This window comes from Colletotrichum chrysophilum (assembly GCF_026319265.1).
Source record: "Colletotrichum chrysophilum strain AFK26 chromosome Unknown scaffold_96, whole genome shotgun sequence".
NCBI lineage: Eukaryota > Fungi > Ascomycota > Sordariomycetes > Glomerellales > Glomerellaceae > Colletotrichum > Colletotrichum chrysophilum.
Genome location: NW_026517383.1, coordinates 35,291 through 52,565, shown reverse-complemented (window position 1 = coordinate 52,565; position 17,275 = coordinate 35,291). Strand labels below are relative to the sequence as shown.

General features: G+C 54.3%; 5 protein-coding genes across 5 annotated transcripts; 3 read left to right on the top strand and 2 right to left on the bottom strand.

The window, feature by feature from the left end:
• Positions 1-64: 64 nt before the first annotated feature.
• On the top strand, positions 65-1,285 carry COL26b_009710 (uncharacterized protein; the record flags this gene model as incomplete). Its single annotated transcript, XM_053182429.1, has 4 exons — positions 65-97; positions 151-157; positions 214-524; positions 575-1,285. The coding sequence occupies 4 exons, from the start codon at positions 65-67 to the stop codon at positions 1,283-1,285; spliced, it is 1,062 nt and encodes a 353-aa protein (XP_053033609.1).
• Positions 1,286-3,874: 2,589 nt separating this feature from the next.
• COL26b_009709 (uncharacterized protein) lies at positions 3,875-5,363 on the top strand (the record flags this gene model as incomplete). Its single annotated transcript, XM_053182428.1, has 2 exons — positions 3,875-4,596; positions 4,649-5,363. 2 exons carry the CDS (start codon positions 3,875-3,877, stop codon positions 5,361-5,363), a joined length of 1,437 nt encoding a protein of 478 aa, XP_053033608.1.
• Positions 5,364-6,012: 649 nt separating this feature from the next.
• COL26b_009708 (uncharacterized protein) lies at positions 6,013-7,566 on the top strand (the record flags this gene model as incomplete). The annotated part of the gene is made up of 1 exon (XM_053182427.1): positions 6,013-7,566. The coding sequence occupies one exon, from the start codon at positions 6,013-6,015 to the stop codon at positions 7,564-7,566; it is 1,554 nt and encodes a 517-aa protein (XP_053033607.1).
• Positions 7,567-8,142: 576 nt separating this feature from the next.
• HCS1 (ATP-dependent 5'-3' DNA helicase hcs1) lies at positions 8,143-9,815 on the bottom strand (the record flags this gene model as incomplete). Its single annotated transcript, XM_053182426.1, has 4 exons — positions 8,143-8,280; positions 8,340-9,388; positions 9,452-9,554; positions 9,756-9,815. The coding sequence occupies 4 exons, from the start codon at positions 9,813-9,815 to the stop codon at positions 8,143-8,145; spliced, it is 1,350 nt and encodes a 449-aa protein (XP_053033606.1).
• Positions 9,816-14,480: 4,665 nt separating this feature from the next.
• COL26b_009706 (uncharacterized protein) lies at positions 14,481-16,636 on the bottom strand (the record flags this gene model as incomplete). The annotated part of the gene is made up of 2 exons (XM_053182425.1): positions 14,481-16,271; positions 16,343-16,636. The coding sequence occupies 2 exons, from the start codon at positions 16,634-16,636 to the stop codon at positions 14,481-14,483; spliced, it is 2,085 nt and encodes a 694-aa protein (XP_053033605.1).
• Positions 16,637-17,275: the final 639 nt, after the last annotated feature.

Here is a 17,275-nt window from a genome sequence, read left to right as displayed (position 1 = left end):
CCCATCACACGACACCTCCTCGACTGGGTGATGTGGCGAGGCTGGTAAGGCAACAATAACAACCATGGCGATTCGAGAGGATATCGTCGCGTCGGCGGTACGCTGGGCCTGATTCCATTGCTTCCTCTGTTGATTGCTAACTGAAGGTAGACGCAATGTCAGTACCCGAACCGAGCCTATGGACTGCGACTCATCAGACTAATAAACCCGTAGTTCTCCAGGACCCAAGTGTCGCGAGCTCGTCCATTGATAATCGCGTGGCCTTCCTGCGAACCAAGAACCTTACACAAGAGGAGATCGATGCCGCTCTTGCCAGAGTTGGCGCGCAACCGGCCCCAACTGCCGCCCCAACTCCGATGCCGGTCGCCCAGCAGCAACCACCGCAACAGTACTATCAATCATATCCTCCTCAGTATGCAGCATGGCAACCGCCCCCACCGCCTCCCAAGAGAGACTGGAGAGACTGGTTTATCATGGCGACCGTCGTCGGAGGCGTTGGCTACGGCGCGTATGCTCTGGCCAAGGTATGAACTGTGTAGAGACGCGTCCAACATGTGGCAACTAACGAACCCAGCGATATGTTTATCCGATGATCGCTCCCCCAACCCCCGAGAAGCTCGAGCAAGACAAGAAGTCCATTGAGGAGCAATTCGACAAAGCATTCGGATTGGTTGAGCAGCTGGCCAAAGACACTGAAGCTCTCAAGGAGGCGGAGAAGGAGCGGACAGAGAAGCTCGATACAGCGCTCACGGAACTTGAGTCTGTGGTCAAGGAGCTTCGGTCTGCAAACGCGCGAAGGGAGTCGGAAGCACAGCGCATCAAGGACGATGTCCAAGTTCTCAAGGCTTCGATCCCTAAGGCCATGGAAACGCAAAAGGATACTACCGATAACAGACTCAAGGAGGTTAATTCAGAACTCACCAGTCTGAAGACATTGATCACCCAGAGAATGTCGGCCGCTGCATCACCCCCGAGCACGAATGGATTGCGAAATGGCGGAAGTGCTGCGCCCGTAGCTTCTGTTGCTGGCACCACTGGGGCTGCCGGCAACGGAAGCCAGGGCGGGGACAAGGAGGCGGTGAGCACTGTCGAAACACCAAAGACCACGGCAACACCCAGTTTCAACCGACCCTCTCCGCTCAGCGGCAAGCCTGGTGGAAAGGCCTCGATCCCGGCATGGCAGATGGCCATGGCCAACAAGGACTCTGCGGCGGCGTCGTCGACGACAACAAACGGCGCTGAGTCTGCTGGGGGTAGCTCGCAACAAGAGGCCACGAGCTCGTGACGGAAGTTGTCGTAGTTTCGATGTTCTTTTCTCTTTTGTACAGTAATCAGGTTCGTGCAAGGGAGCCATTGTAGTCATGGGCTTGCATAAGCCGGCATCTATCAATCCAATTCAAGATACAATGTCAAAATGGTGTGCCAGAGTGTTTGATATTTTACTAGTGCCGTTTGCCTGGCTCTCGTGCCACGCGCGAAAGCTATCCGACAACCATCCTAGCTGACCGCGACGACAGGCAAGTAGCCGGCGGCGAGTCGGAAGGGAGCGGCGCTTGACGTGTTTCATGCGGGCTCAGTGTCATTGAGTTGCAGCCTGTGGGCGGCCAGCACCAGCAAGCAGAGTTTCGTGGGGAAGGTTCGTGTAGGGGGGGTGATGTCGAAAGGGCTGTTTGCGGGCGCCGGGTCAACTCCGTGCCTTGAACCCCCGGAAGGACAAGGCGAGCCAGCCCAGCAGGTACAATGAGCTTGAGATGTTGGCCCGGATCAGTTGGAGTTGAGGGTTTGGCAATGTCCATGCCCTCAAAATAAGCGACACGATAGGCAAAGTCGTACATGGCACAACAGAGGCGCGGAGCCCTCAACCGGCGATTGGCAGAGTCGTATTGTTCAGATCGACCGTTTCATGGCCGGGTTGTGGTGTGTGTGAGGGGGCATGGGCGAGGGGTTGTCCCGCAATTGGTAGTTGCCGGGAATAAGGCGAGCGGCAAATAGCTCAGCCCAGTGTGGTCAAGTATCTGTCGATTTCGCAAGTGATTCTGAAATGGGGTGGCGTGGGCCGACGTAGGTAACTGCAGGTTGCACGAGGTGCTAGGTAGGCCACATGTCTGTCACTGTGCTGGGTGTGCTGTGCTGTGTTGCGCTGTGCTTTGCGATATTGCCAGAGCCGCAGTGTTGGGTGCATTTCTTATTTCTCTAAGTGGACGGGCCAAGGGTGCATTTTCGTAAATTCTCCTTGATTCGGCAATGGGTGCAGATCACTCTTATGCTCAGCTAACAAAAGCTCTGTTGCATGAGCTGAGGTGAAGGGTGGCTTGAGATGAAGAAAAGATGCCAATGTGCCAATGTCTGATACCTTACCTTAGGTAGCGTATGATATCTTCTAAGGAAGGAAAGGCACCACGGCACTTGACATGCCCACCTGGTGCTTTCTGTTGATCCCACGTTCTAGAAGCAATGGAGCCGATGATTTGTCGGTTCGGCAGGTCCAGGCCGCAGCAGAGCCAACAGTCTGGTGTCGAGCGTCTCCATCCGCAACCATTTCCTATTTCGACCGATGTTGCGGCCCTGTCCCGGACGCTACGGAGCGCCCTGCTGATGACCAATGATGGTGGTGCCTTGTCATCTGGTCGTGGGGAGAAACATGCCACCTGCAGGGCCCATCCCCGCGATCCATCTGCCATCTCAATCGTGATTCCGCCTGAAGCTTGAAGCTCTTGCCTCTCGAGTCTCGAGAGACGCTGGCTCTTTCCACCATGCTCAATACGAATACCGCAACGCGCTCCCGTTGGCCACTCAGATCGCAGGACCGTCCTTCTTCATCGGCGACTTCTCATTGGGTTCGCCACGGCACGAATTGCTCCGACGGGCTCTCGGGGCTTTGCAATCGTCCTTTCTTGTCCTCTTTTGCAGATGTCACTTCATTTACTAGCCACGATGATGAGGAACATTTTATCTCCAAACCTGGTGCCGTCTTCCATAACACCGATATACTTCAACAGAGGATGCAAGGATTTTGACAAGGGAACTAGCGTTTGGTCAAGTGGACTACTGCATCTAAGGCACCTCGTACTGCACGAACGTCTGGCGGCCACAAGCGATTCGTCAATCTAGGTAGGCACCTTACCCAGCCTTCAGCCCATCAACAACAACCGAGGCTCCTTGCCAAGCAGCATGTCATAGGCTCTCCCACGATTTGTCTCATTCTCACCACATTAATCAACCCCCCTGCACCTACAGGCCTACAAGTCATCATCTCGCAAGGTAGTCTTCCTTCATCTTCAACAATTCCTTTCTGCTCTGTTACGCGGGGCTGTCAGTATCCGCCAGCGTTGCATTTTCTCATCCCCATTCATCGTCGTTCGTCCCAGTCTACAAGGACGTCCCCCCCCGCCCCAGTAAACGGCTACTCTTCCCGGCCACACGCAAACTTGCTACGCAGTAGCTCGTCTTCTCTCCTCATCTGCTTCCTCGTCTCCGTCCTCCCACTCCTCCACTCCACATCCTTGCTTCTGGATACCTTCCTCGAACGGGACCATCAGTCGGTGTACAACGCATGCAGATCAGGCTCTTTCGTCCAGGGACCGCAGTTAATCCCCTCTCATCTGAACTTTTTGTCGACCACGAGCCCTTGACCGTTGCGACTCTTTCTCAACGGGTAGCAGCCTGTTCTTCCAGGGTACCGTATTATTAGAGTGTTTCAACCACGTCAGGCATAGCACGCGGCTTGGCTCAAGTTCAACACCTGTCTGCTTCACCTCACAACTCATATTAGAAGCCCTCTTCCACTATCCTCTCGACTTGAACAATGACTACTTCTGCCGATTTCAACAGTCCTTCTTCCTCTTCTTCATCGGGCTTCCCAAATCCACTCGATATGGACCCTGCGCAGTTCAAGTTATTGCTCTCACTTCTGCCAAAGGTGCCCCTGATAACACGGGTGGCCCTGCTTCACGTCCTACATCTATCGAAGCCCGCCAGATACCTCGATTTAAGGAGTGAGCTCATTGTCGCTGTCCTCCGCTCGTATCTCATGGCCAGCAAACCGCGATCCATCACATCATCCCAAAAGCTTGCAAATCGGGATAATGGCGTCAAGGGTAGAATATGGGTTTCAACTTATGCCAGTCCTGCTTCCTCCGAGACGGACGTCCGCGACGCGGTTGTAGGCACGATACAATCGCTCCGAACACCGGGCACGCCAGAAATCAATCTTAGACTGCCAGACCTTGTGCCTGTTGAGGCTGAATGGACCGGCTACCGTGCCGGCGCCACTTCCGAATCGAAACCGCCGGCAATCGGAGAAAAAGAGAAGTTCGATGAACTGATGAGAGAGGTCACAAACCCTCTGACCGTCTTGTATCTTCACGGAGGAGCGTACTATCTTTGCGATCCAGCGACTCATCGACCTGCCACCAAGAAAATAGCCAAGCTGACGGGCGGGCGTCTTTACTCTGTCCGCTACCGGCTGGCTCCGCAGCATCCCTTCCCTGCAGCCCTAATGGATGCTCTTGTCTCTTACTTGACGTTGTTGTATCCTCCACCCGATGCCTATCATGAGGGAGTTGAGCCGAAGCACATCGTCGTAGCCGGTGACAGGTGAGTCGTCATTATGAACCAAATCGAGACATCGGCACTGACAAATTGGCAGCGCAGGGGGTAATTTGAGCTTAGCCTTGCTGCAGCTGCTGCTGGAGTTGCGCAGGCAGAAGCGGAAGATACAATGGCTTGGGGAGGAACGCGAAATACCACTGCCCAGCGGTTTGGCCCTCAACTCGCCATGGATGGATATCACGCAAAGCTCCCCGAGCTGGGAATCCAACTGGGAGTTTGACTACCTGCCAAAGGCCTCCGTATATGCCGAGTACAACCCACCGCCGTGCGAAGCCTGGCCAGCAAAACCCCCACGCGCTAGCATTTATGCCGATGACGATCTCATCGCGCACCCGCTCGTGACTCTCGTCATGAACAAGAGCTGGACAGGTTCGCCGCCTGTCTTCATTTGCACGGGGTGGGAGCTGTTAGCGGACGAGGACAGGTACATGGCGCGCAAGCTGAGAGAAGACGGCGTGCCCGTGGTATTCGAAGAGTATGAGGGAATGCCACACTGCTTTGCCCTGATCTTGGCCAAGATTCCCAACGCTAAGCGTTGCTTTGAGGGTTGGACTGGTTTCATGAAGACGGTTACCAGCAATCCGGAGAGCATATCGTCCAAGGCAACCACTGTCAAGGCCAAGTCATTGGAGGAAGTTCCTCGCGAGTTCGTGTCGCTCAGCACGCTGAGTGACGAGGAGATACAAAAGAGAGTCCTTCAAAAGAAAGACGAGAGCTTGAACTCTACACCGGAGGCAGTCCCAAAACTGTAACCGGCCAAAACCGGGGGCGAGAGCAGCAAGGGATTGAGGCATCGAAGCGGCCCCATGATTTCTGGCTGTTCAACGTAAGGTATCTACATCACTCATATCATGTAATTATTTACGAAAACATATGTAAAGAAGGTCGGGCAAGCGGATATTGAGCCGCATGAAAAGGGCCGCGCGTCGAAACAGATATGAAGAAATATAGTTGCTTAATTGGAATAACACAGAGGTAGAGGACATAAGCAGATTGCCCTGCTGCGTTCATACAAATTCCCCGATATGCAGGGGCATAGCGACCACTGTGCTTCGGGGCGCTTTGACTTAACCGGGCTCTCTTCCGGGCTAACAAGCTACGAATGCCTACCTTACTATGCGGTACGTTGCCTACCTAGGTAGGTAGGTATCTTAACATATGGATCTCACTATTGTGTTACTTCGCAAGGTATCCGTACTTCACCCTCTATAAGGTAGCCCTGGAGGTGCATTGGTGTACCGACATACCCCTGTCAGAACCTTGATTTTACCTCAGGTTCCCTACCTACCGGGCTCACCTACTCCAACGTGGCACTGCGCGGGCATTTGGGGTAAAAAAAAAATCTCACCCTGTAGCTCTACGGAAATCGCGACCTCACCTGCCGATTGTCGACTATCGACCATGGAGCGCCACAAGAAGACTGTCTCCAAAATTGCTGCTGCAGTGCGGTCGTTCTTCGACCGGAAGGAGCCCTACCGCATCTTCCACGGCTCGACCAACAGCACCCGTCCCTTCCGCCGAGATCGCTTCGTTGATATCAGCGCCCTCGGCAATGTTCTCGAGGTCAACAAAGCCGCGCGCACCGCCCTGGTCGAGCCCAATGTCCCCATGGACCGCCTTGTTGAGAGCACCCTTCGTCACGGCCTGATCCCCCCCGTCGTTATGGAGTTTCCCGGCATCACGGCCGGAGGAGGCTATGCCGGTACCGCAGGCGAGAGCTCGAGCTTCAAGCATGGCTTCTTCGATGATACCATCAATGAGGTCGAGCTTGTACTGGCAAACGGCGAGGTCGTCCGCGCCAGCCGCCATGAGAGATCCGACCTCTTCCGGGGCGCCGCTGGCGCCGTCGGCACTCTAGGTGTCACCACCATGATTGAGCTTCAACTGATCGAGGCCAAGAAGTACGTGAAGACGACGTACCACCGCACTCACAGCGTCGCCGAGGCTGTCGAGACGGTTCAGGCCGAGACGATGAACCCGGAAAACGACTACGTTGATGGCATCCTTTTCTCCAAGGACCACGGCGTCATCATCACCGGCAAGCTGACGGACGATATTCCCGCTGACAGCAAGCCTCAGACTTTCAGCGGCGCCTGGGATCCCTGGTTCTATCTTCACGTCAAAGACCGAACCATTGGCGCCTCTTCCGGTGCCATCGAAGGCACTGCCCCTGTCATCGATTTCGTCCCCTTGGCCGAATATCTATTCCGCTATGACCGAGCTGGCTTCTGGGTCGGCGCTGCTGCCTTTGATTACTTCAAGTACGTGCCGTTCACGCGCTTCACCCGTTGGTTTCTCGACGACTTTCTTCACACGCGTATGCTCTATCGTGCGCTGCACGGGAGTGGCGAGTCGGCACGCTTCGTCGTTCAGGACCTCGCGCTCCCCTACAAAAACGCCGAGCGCTTCGTGGACTACACTGCCGAAAACTTCAACATCTGGCCGCTGTGGCTTTGCCCCTTGAAGCAGACGGCACCGCCAACCTTTCACCCGCACACGGGCGAGATTGAGACCCGACCGGCAGCCGGTAGCAGCTCGAGCAGTGTCACTACCGCGCCCAAACCGATGCTCAACATCGGTCTATGGGGCTGGGGCCCTGCGAACCCTGATGAGTTCGTGGCTAAGAACCGCGCGCTCGAGCATAAGCTGCGCGAGCTCGGCGGGATGAAGTGGCTATACGCGCACACATACTACACCGAGGACGAATTCTGGCAGGCCTATGATCGTGAGTGGTATGACGAACTTCGTGTCAAGTATGGCGCTACGACCCTACCAACGGTCTACAACAAGGTCAAGGTTGATGTCGATGCCCGGAAAGAGGAGCTTAAGAACTGGCGCCAAGTTGTAAAGTCGAAGCCGCCCATCGGCGGCCTTTATGGTATCTGGAAAGCTATCCAGAGTAAGGATTACCACCTGCATCGCCACGCAGAGTGGAAGTACAGGCGTGAGCAGTAGGCAAGTTCAACCGGGCGAACTTGGCATTGGAGTACATCATGTTTGGAAACGAACGACTGAGCATACGAACAATTGAATGAGATTGTGCTCTTTGTGACATGTACCGATGTGGTAGTGGCATCTCTGGCGGCTTTGCCGCTAGATGAAAACATCAAAAGTGGACAGACAAGAAGAAGCATTGTAGGCGCATGGGACGCGGTAATACAGGCGCGAATTCATGGTTGCAAGATTTTCAGGCTGTTACTCTGGAGGACTTCATTAACATGAAAAGCCGTTTCAATTCATTCATATCTCTCTTTTGCCCTGGCCTCATCATTTCGATGCTCGAATAACCCCATCTGGCCCGGTATATACAATCACTATTACGAGAGACATCCTCGCGACATGATCCCCGTATCTAGGTTCACATCCATCGCGACCCGTAGCGCCTCTGCTCCTCCTCTCAGATTAACTACCTCATGCTGGCTTATGCTTTTTGCAGCAGTGATGTCGCAAGACCTATGCATCCGCCTCTATCCGTGCGCAAGTCCAAGATCGAAAAAGAAAATGTGCATCTGTTCGCAATTGCGATACAGCTTATGCCTTGACGCTGTAGGATCGCTTGAACATCTCGTCAATGTGCTCGAGGTAGTAGGTACCGGGGGCGATGGTGGAAGCATCACCTTTGGGTGCGTAGCCCTTCTGGAGGTGAGCCTGTTTGCGAAGGTCGCACATCTAGTTCATATGTTAGCTGCTCATCCAATTTCGTACCCTGGAGAGGTATCGTATCTTACAGAATCGTAGGTCTCAGGAGCCACCTTGCGGCGGGCCTCCAGTCTTGCGGGGATATCAAGGACCTTGGCGAGAGGAGTCACATCTCCATTGATGCGGAAAGACAAAAAGGAGGCAGCGAGGCCGGAGCCGTAGCTAAAGACACCGATGCGCTTTCCGCTGAGGGTGGCGGCATCAACATGAGACAGCAAGCTAGCGACACCGCCCCAGACGCTGCCGCAGTACATGTTGCCGCAGAGGGTGGCGACCTGGATGCTGGGGTTCACTCTCTCCTGGAACTTCTTCTTGGTGAGCGCCATGAAAGTCTTCTCAACGACCTTGTCTGTCAGAGACTTCTCGTAGTCCATATCACGCAACTCGGGAGCGACCTCAGCGAAGACGGAGCTGTCGGCATCGGCAAGGTAGTCGTGGTATAGCAGACGAGCGTACGACTTTTGAACCAGCTTGCAAGTGGGGGCGTGGAAAGCAAGGTAATCGAATCGGTCCAGGCCCGCCTTGGGGGCAGCGTCGCCGTTGGACAGCTTGGCCTCGCGCTTGTTGTACTCGCGGTAGGCAGCGTCCAGGGCCTTGGTGTAGCAGTTGACCGAGTAGTGGCCGTCGACGTAAGGGTACTCGCTGGTCAGGTCGGGCTTGTAGAAGTCGTAGGCGTGCTGCATGTAGGTGCCGCGCAGGCCAGGCTCCAAAACCACGGGCGCGTTAGGACCGACGAGCATGGCAACGGCACCAGCACCGCCCGTAGGGCGGGCATTTCCCTTAGCGTAAAGGGCGATGTCACCGGCGACAACGATAGCATCGCGACCGTCCCAGGCAGATGACTCGATCCAATTAACAGTGTTGAAAAAAGCGTTCGTTCCTCCGTAGCAGGCGTTCACGGTGTCAACACCTTCAATGTTGGTGTTGTCGCCAAAGAGCTGCATGAGCACGGTCTTGACCGACTTGGACTTGTCCAGAATGGTCTCAGTACCGACCTCGAGGCGACCGATGGAGTTGGGGTCGACATTGTACTTCTTCAGGAGGTTGGAGGTGACGGTCAGAGCGAAAGAGTAGATATCTGCAAGATGGGAGAGTTAAAACCGAACTTGTGCGAAAACAGGACTATGATAGTTCGGCGTACCCTCACGGTCGTCGCAGAAAGCCATCTTGGTCTGGCCAAGGCCGATAGTGTACTTGCCGGCGCTGACGCCATCGAAAGTCTCAAGCTCAGATTGCTCGACATACTGGTTGTTAAGGGCAGAGTATTAGCGAGCAATTGCTCCTTGAGGCGGAAAATCACACAAAAGGGCTTCGAGGGTAGCGACGCAGGCGAGCAAGGAGAGGGGTAATCAGCGAGTGGTGAAGGGTGGGTTGCGATTTCGGCGGGGTAGAGAGTGGTTTTTTTTCCCGGGGTGACTGAGAGCTTTCTGTGTCTAGCAACTTACCTGGCTGGGGAAGTAGATCTCAATGGCCTTGATGCCAACGTTCTGAGGGCGGGAAGCCATTTTGGAGAGCGATTCAATTGGGCTGAAGAACGGGGAGAGGAGAAAGATTGCGGAGGATTGGAATGGTCTGTCAGGTTGTAGAGTTAGCCAGGAGCTCTCTCTGTTTTTGAACTCGACGGGCTTTCACCGCCGTTTCAACAAAACGACAGAGCAGTCGCAGAGGTGCCCAACATGCAGAAAGAGAGAGCCAGGGTTCAGCACTCCAGCAACATGTGGTTGCTGGGGTGGTCGAGGTTGAGAGAGGGGGAGGGGCAGCGAGACCCAACGCACCTATTGGTAGGGAAGGCGGGTTTGTTTGCTTGAGGGCGGATGAATTGCGCAAACTTTGGAGGTGGATGCGGAGAAGGAGGATGAAGAGGGTAGAGAGGAGGAGTAGCAGGTGGCAGTCGGAGAGTACAAGTAGGATTTTTTTCGGGGGGAAAGAGAGGGAAAAAGGTGTGCCTAGAGACGAGACGAGACGGAGAGAAGTGTCGAGACCGAGACGAGGGGCGTTTACGGATATGATTTTTTTTATTTTAATTTTCCACAGCTCTGCAGATGATAGGAGACTAACAGCGGGAGGCAAAGGCAGAGAGGGGAGTGTTTTAATATTAATCCCCACTGACGTAGCAACACACCACGGCGGTGCAATGGGCGTCGAGTAAGGTATCCATCCATCAATGGATAGCACTACACTTGGATGGGACAGGACAGGACAGGATAGGACACCCAGGATGGGGATGGGATGGGATGGGATGGGATGGGATGGGATGGGATGGGAGGGAATGGAATGGATTGGGACGGGACGGGGACGGGGACGGGGCATTAAAGAACGACAAGGTACATACATAGACAGCTACGCAGTCGAGGCAGAGCAGAGCGGGACGGGTAAAGCTTGAGGAAGACTTGCTCAATGCAGAGGCAGATGCAGGTTCCGATGCCTGGCCTGATGAAGGAAGGAGGAAAGCAAGAACAAAATTAAAAATTAAAAATTAAAAACGAAAAACGAAAATCAGGGGACCAACAGCACCAGTGACGGGTGTGCATGTGTAACGGACGAGGTGAGGAGGGGAGTGTGCGCGGATGATGGAGGCAAACTATACCTACCAGTCCAATTCTAACCAGTCCAGTAATAAAGCCATCCCCTATCAGTCTCAAAGGCGCGAAAGCTAGCGTCCAGCGACGGACCGCTTCAATAATGGCGTGACCTTCCCCCTCTGTTGTATCCATGAGAAGCTCTACGAAGGCGCAACTTGAGCTACAGCTAGCCTTCCATGTCCTCCAGGTCTTGTCCGTCCGGAGCCGGCATTCGTATTGTAAGGTACGGAGCCTTCTCATGTCTGTTGGGCAGCGGACACAGGACGCCTGTTATGCTACGGTTCGAATCATGCGAGGTTTTTCTACCCTTCTCTTTCTCTGCGTCAGAAGTAATCCCTCGGCCTTGACCTCGACCTCGACCTCTACCTCGCTCGTTCTTGGCCCGATACGGGCACCTGCTTGCCAAGGTATCTTCTGTCATGCCGCCGCAACATGGCGGGACATGGCTGCCAGAGCTGAGGGCGGGTTCGCAGAATACGCAGTACAAGTAAAAATAAAGACGACGTGCTGTGTCCTCCCTCAACTGGCCGGTGCATCGGACCCGGAGGATCACAGGCCCCCCTCCCTGCTCGGCTGGTTACCCTTGCCTTTGTGACCAATCTGGCGGTGGTTTGCCATGCCAACACTGCATCCATCATGACAGATACAGAGCATTCCTTGCCAACTGTCATCGTGTCTTGCCCTGCAACCCTTGCCCAGGGCAGACCCGAAGGTAGGGTAACGATGAAGTTAGGTGTTGCATAGGTAGGTAAGGTAGGAGATACTAGGTAGGTGGTGGTGAGGTTGAGCTGCTGCGGGCCGTGAGTTCAGGCAGGGTGCGGGTGCGCTGCGGGTGCGGCAGCGGTAGCGGTAGGTGCAGAGAACTTTCTACGACGGAGAGAGGTGTGTCTTGTTGAAAAAGTACAAGTGGTTGGAAGCAATGTGTGTTTGTGTCTGTTTGCTTTGTGTGTGCCGCAATACGCACCTGCACCTGTATCTGTACACGTCTTTTGTTGGTGGGGGGATGGGGTGGAGGGGTGGGCAAGATGGACGGGAAATCCACGTCCCCTCCCTCCTTCACCACCAAGTTTGAGCCCTCAAAACACATAAGGCGCTCAACGTTGAATACCCTGCCACCCTGCTCCGCCTGCCCGCCTCGAGACTTGATGAGGGGACCTACTGCGTATGTACGGCGTAAAGATGTGAAAGTCACAGGTATCGGAACACCCCCAGTGGGGTCGTTTCGGGAACAATGAGTGGGACCTGCGAGAAGTGAATACTGAAGTACACTACCTTACCTACCTTAGGTACCTTATCAATCAGTAATCCACCTGAGTGGGCGGGTTAGATCATGCCCGGGTACACTAACACTACCTACCTAAGGTAAAGTACCTTGGGTAGGTAGGTATAGGTAGGTATACTACCTAGGTAGTCACTGAAGATGCGATGCGATGCGATGCGATGCCCACGCTCTTCTTCAAGCTCAAACAGACAGGATTTTGCGCCCCTCCCATCCGGCTCGTCGGTCCCGGCTGCGGTCTTGGGTACCCGTACGTACGTGACAAATCTGCAGTTCTTCAACGAGTTTGTTTGCTTCTGTCTCTTTGATTACCTGGGATCGCAATTTGGCCTGCGCGAAAACGGGTAAGCGGATAAGGACACGGCGGCTGACCTTGGAAGCGAACGGTACTCACGCACACACCGGACTCGCCAAGGACGTCCAAAGGTACTTGATAACGTAGCAGGGCCTGTACATTGTGGGCGATGCTTGAGAAACTCTCATTCATGTTTCGGGTTGCGAACTTGAGGCTCCACTGGACAAGCCGTTCTCGCATCTTTTCCCCTCCCTCCCTCCTTCTTCTTCATCTCGGACGCCGGCGCCAGTGTGAAAAGAACAGAAAAAGACAAGGGGGGAAAAGACCGCACGAAACCCACACCAAGGCCGTAGCCCGCGGCTCGCATGGCTTGGCAGTTCCGAGTCTCTGTTTCGCTCGGGGCGTGGCGGCTTCGGCCTCGAACTCGAATGAGACTGAACAGCTTTCACAGTCATCTAGGCACTTATCCACAAACATACGCGGGACTCTTATTATGCGTCTTGACTGTGGCTGAGTCTTTCGCCTTGCCGAAACTACAAACCTTGCGCAGCTGACAACCTCAACTGCATCTTGCCTCGCCTTGGCTACCTTAGGTCATCATCGTTGTCGTCGTCGGGCAACGAGATGTCACCAAGGTCCTTCTGCTTCGGGGACTGTACGTAACAGAGTCGCCATTACTCCTTCTTAGCCGCCGCGCCACCCTTGTTCCCCACCTCTTCTGAATGGATCACCTCGACTTGAGCAAGTCGTCCTATTCACCACCACATCTGTTTCGATATCGAAGCCGCATCGGCCCTCCGAGAGGCGTGGGCTCTCCTCCTCCTCCTCAACCTCTTCTAATATCTGAGTCCTCCTCCGTCGACACTGATGCTCCGAGTCACCCACCCTGCAAAGCTCCCCCCCGTCTCGATGCATACTTGGTTATATTCCCTCAACGTCTACACCACATTGCTTGAGGTATTTTTTTTTATTTATTTTTTTGGCTTGCCCTTGACTAAGAAGTCGCCTTGGGTCTGCATTTGCCGTCACTCTTTGGCCAGGCTATGGTGTCATCCCAGCTTCACCCGCGTGTCTTGCTCGAAATCCGAGCTTCTTCGACCGAGTGTAACCAGACTCAAAATCCAGCAAAATTTTTCTCCTTGGCCTGTCGTCTCCGTCATCGCCATACCCGCACATCTCCGCGCTCGCATCGGCCCTCTGGCCCTGGCACATGGTTCAAAACCCCTCCTTTACGAACACAGGTTCCGGCTTCTCCCTTTCAGAGAGCATGAAAAACATGCCCTTCACCCCACGCTCACTGCCGTCTCAGCACAGGCAAAATATCGTCCAAAATCTGAACCGCCCTTCAAGTCCCCTAGGTCGCAACTCGGATTCAGCTGCACCTGCACTCCCCCCCCCCCCACACCCCCGACCTTCTTTTTCTCCTCTATTGTGCCCTTTCCGTCAATCGGACTTGCCTCGGGTGCCTTGATTGGCCCTTATCCGCAAAGACTGCGAAATCGAGGTTGCTCGTGGATATTCCGTTTCCTGAGGCACTATGCAGACTGCCGTCATGGTCAAGCTAGTAGGCTATTCGTCTTCCATATGCACTGGCTCACACATCTGAATGAGACACCCATCGTAGGGATTTCTTCCGGTTGGTCTATGTGAGCCGGTTTTCTAACCCAACCGAGAAAGAATTACAGCAGCCAAGTTAGTCCGATCACTGGACTAAGTTGACGAACCCAACCCAGCCCAGCGTCATCGTTCACTATGCCTAGCTTTTTTGGCCGGCCACAAGAACAACGTGGCGATAGACGCATTGTTATGGACATCATCGAACTCGAAAAGTTGGGTTTGATAGAAGGTGTCCTAGTGCGGTTTTCCGCAAAGCAGCTGCTTGAGATGCGCATTTACAAAGACGAGCGCAGTGACATGGATACGTAGTCATCTGTCGGAATTCCCCATTTACAAGTGAACAGTCCCAAACGCCGGTCAATGCACAATAAGCTCGTTCAAGTGCCAGCAATGTAACTCAAATCTCCACTGGGGTACCGTAGCCCGAGTCTCTCTTTCGGGTGGTCTCGTCACCTCCACCCTCGGTTTTCGCTCCATCAGTCAACGGGCCCGGCGGTTCTGTCACCTGTTCTTCCGCCTCGGCCGCCCCCTTCGCCGCTGCCGTCTCCGCAACCTCGGTAGTAGCATCCACATCGGAGCCGGAACCGGACTCCGAATCGCTTGAGGAGTCGGGGGAATTTTCCTTGTTTGGCTTGCTCCTCATCTTTTTCTTCTCAACGTTGCGTTTCTCCTTGCTCTCCTGCTTCCTACGCACCTTGTCAGCTTCCTTCTCCTCCGCCGACTCTTCCGACTTTTTCCCCTCTTCCTCTCTTTTCTTCTTCTCCTCTTCCTCCTTCTTCTCAGCTTCGGCCTGCCGCTTCTCCTCAGCGGCTTTTAATTCCTTCTCCTTCTTCTCCTTGCGCGTCTCCACAACCCATTCTGCAGCGCCTGCAACCGCGTTCTCGGCGCTACGCTTGTGCTTCATAAGGAACCCTTGAATCTCAGCTGGACTAAACTCGTGGGCAGGGATCTTTGTTGCGAAATCCCTCGATAGTTTGTCGACCTTGAACTTGATCTCAGCTGTACGCATGGCCTGTTGCTCGGCCAAAGCCTTCTCGTCTTCGGAGTCTTTGAGGCTCTGCATCTGCTGGGCGGCTTCGTTCTCGTCACCTTCGAGGGGAGCAAAGATGGCTCTGAATATGGACCCGATGATCTCCTCGTCGGCAAGTGTGAACTTTACCACAAGATCCACGCGACCAGGTCGAATGAGAGCCTTGTCGAGCTTCTCCACGTGATTTGTCGTCATGATCAGTACACGGCCCTCTTGACTTGCCACGCCATCCAATATGTTTAGCAAACCAGAGAGTGACAGCCTGCTCGAATTCGTTGTCGTTGTGGCGTTGCCCGGGGTGGTCTGTCCAGGTACCATGTCGCTAGACCCCTCCTTGGCATCGGAGTTTTCAGCCGTCGAGTCCTCCCTCGTGTGGGTAAGACCAGCAGTGTCAATGTCCTCGAGAAGAACTACACATCGGCGTGGCAACTCTGCGAAGAGTGTGGCAAGATTTTCCTCGTTGGCAGAGATGGAGTTCAGACTGACTATATAGATCCTCATCTTGAAGAATCCCGCCAGAGCAAGCGACAAAGACGACTTGCCGGTTCCAGGGGGCCCGGTCAATAGGTAACCGCGCCGCCAAGGGATTCCACGGTTCGAATACCACTTCCGGGTTGCGGGTGAGAGGTAATCGGCGACATCTTCCACGAGCTCTTGCTTCGTCTTTTCATTGAGAATAACAGTGGAAAAGGGTCGAGATGTGCGCGCCATGCACCGCTGCCATGAGGGCTCCGTCGTGCCGGCACGTGTACTACCGCGGTAGATCATTGTTTTTTGAGAATCCTTCTTGAGGTACTCGGTTCGAGCCTCCTGGAGCAACTCCTTAAGAATCCAGGGGTTACGGCCAAAGCAGGAAACACTGATTTCTTCGCGCTCGCTCACGACCAGGTAAGAGGCTTGTTGCTGGTTCTGGCTACGCTTGAAGAGTAGCAGGTGACCGCGGTACCAAAAGGTATGGCTACCAAAGCTGGGTGTGTAAGCCAGGGGCTTCTTCTTCGGGCCCGGCTCGCTTGACGCTTCCCCAGAATCGTTGTCCTCCTCGTCATCATCATCCCAGCGCCAAAGGAACCAGGACCGCGAGTTCAGGTTTGTGTTGACGACGAACCGCCGAGAGTTCTTGGCAAAGCGTTGGGCAGCGACCCAAGACATGAAAATGTTCTATCCGAGTTCAGCTTTCTTGGTCATGGAGTATGTCACCCATCACGACTGAATCTTTGACCCATACTTACGTAGATTTCATCGTCGGTGCGGACCTCGACTGTGGACATGAGATAGGTATCAATCTTCTCCCAAAGGTAATCGCTGAAGTAGCGCCATGCGAATGTTGCTCCACCGCAGAGGATAACCAGGGGTATGTAGACGTTGAGATCGATGCCTAGATACTTTTGGAAGGCGGTCGAGAAGACGCTGAACCCGGGGAAAAAGAAGTCCAGCAGTGCCATTTGAGGGGGCGCCTGAGCCGCGATGGACTCGGATGTATTCAAGGGGTCCGCGCAGGAGGCGGGTTGCGGGAAAGTTTCCATGATGTCTACGGGGTTTGAGGAATTGTTTTTGAGGGCCGGCTCTTGGAAATGAATGATTGCGGTGCTTCGAACGGCTTGTGTGTTTGGAGGCCAGTTAAGAGTTGTAAGTGATGTGGGACGGAGGGAGGGTTTTGAGAGAAAAGGGTGGGTGACACAGAACGAAGAGACCCGTGAATATGGTCAGGCTGCCTTGAGGTATATATCTCGCAGAGAAGGCAGCCATCCCGCCTTTCATTCTGTGTTCGTGACCGGAACCAGCCAGTCATGAACAGACATCTCCATGAAGGCGAGCATTTGCCTCTGTGGTTCCTACGGGCCAATCACATTGCCTAGACGATGAGGCCGCCAGGCACGATCCATCCACTTGAGTCACTCCGGAAGGGCTAGGGGCGGTGGGCCGCAGCGAGAGGACGCAACAGACATCTTTTGAAGATATTCTGTGAGGGCAAGAAGAAGCTAAGCAGCCGCAGCGAGCTGGCCGGTGCCTTCGCCAGGTTATGCTTCACAACTGCGTGTCCGAAGAGACTAGCTGTCCGCAGGTGGAACAAATGGACCATGTTTGGATTAGTCGAAGGAGTAAGAAGAGGAGCTGCACCTTGTCTGACTGCAAGACCCAGGAAAGTGTGAAAAGGATGACTG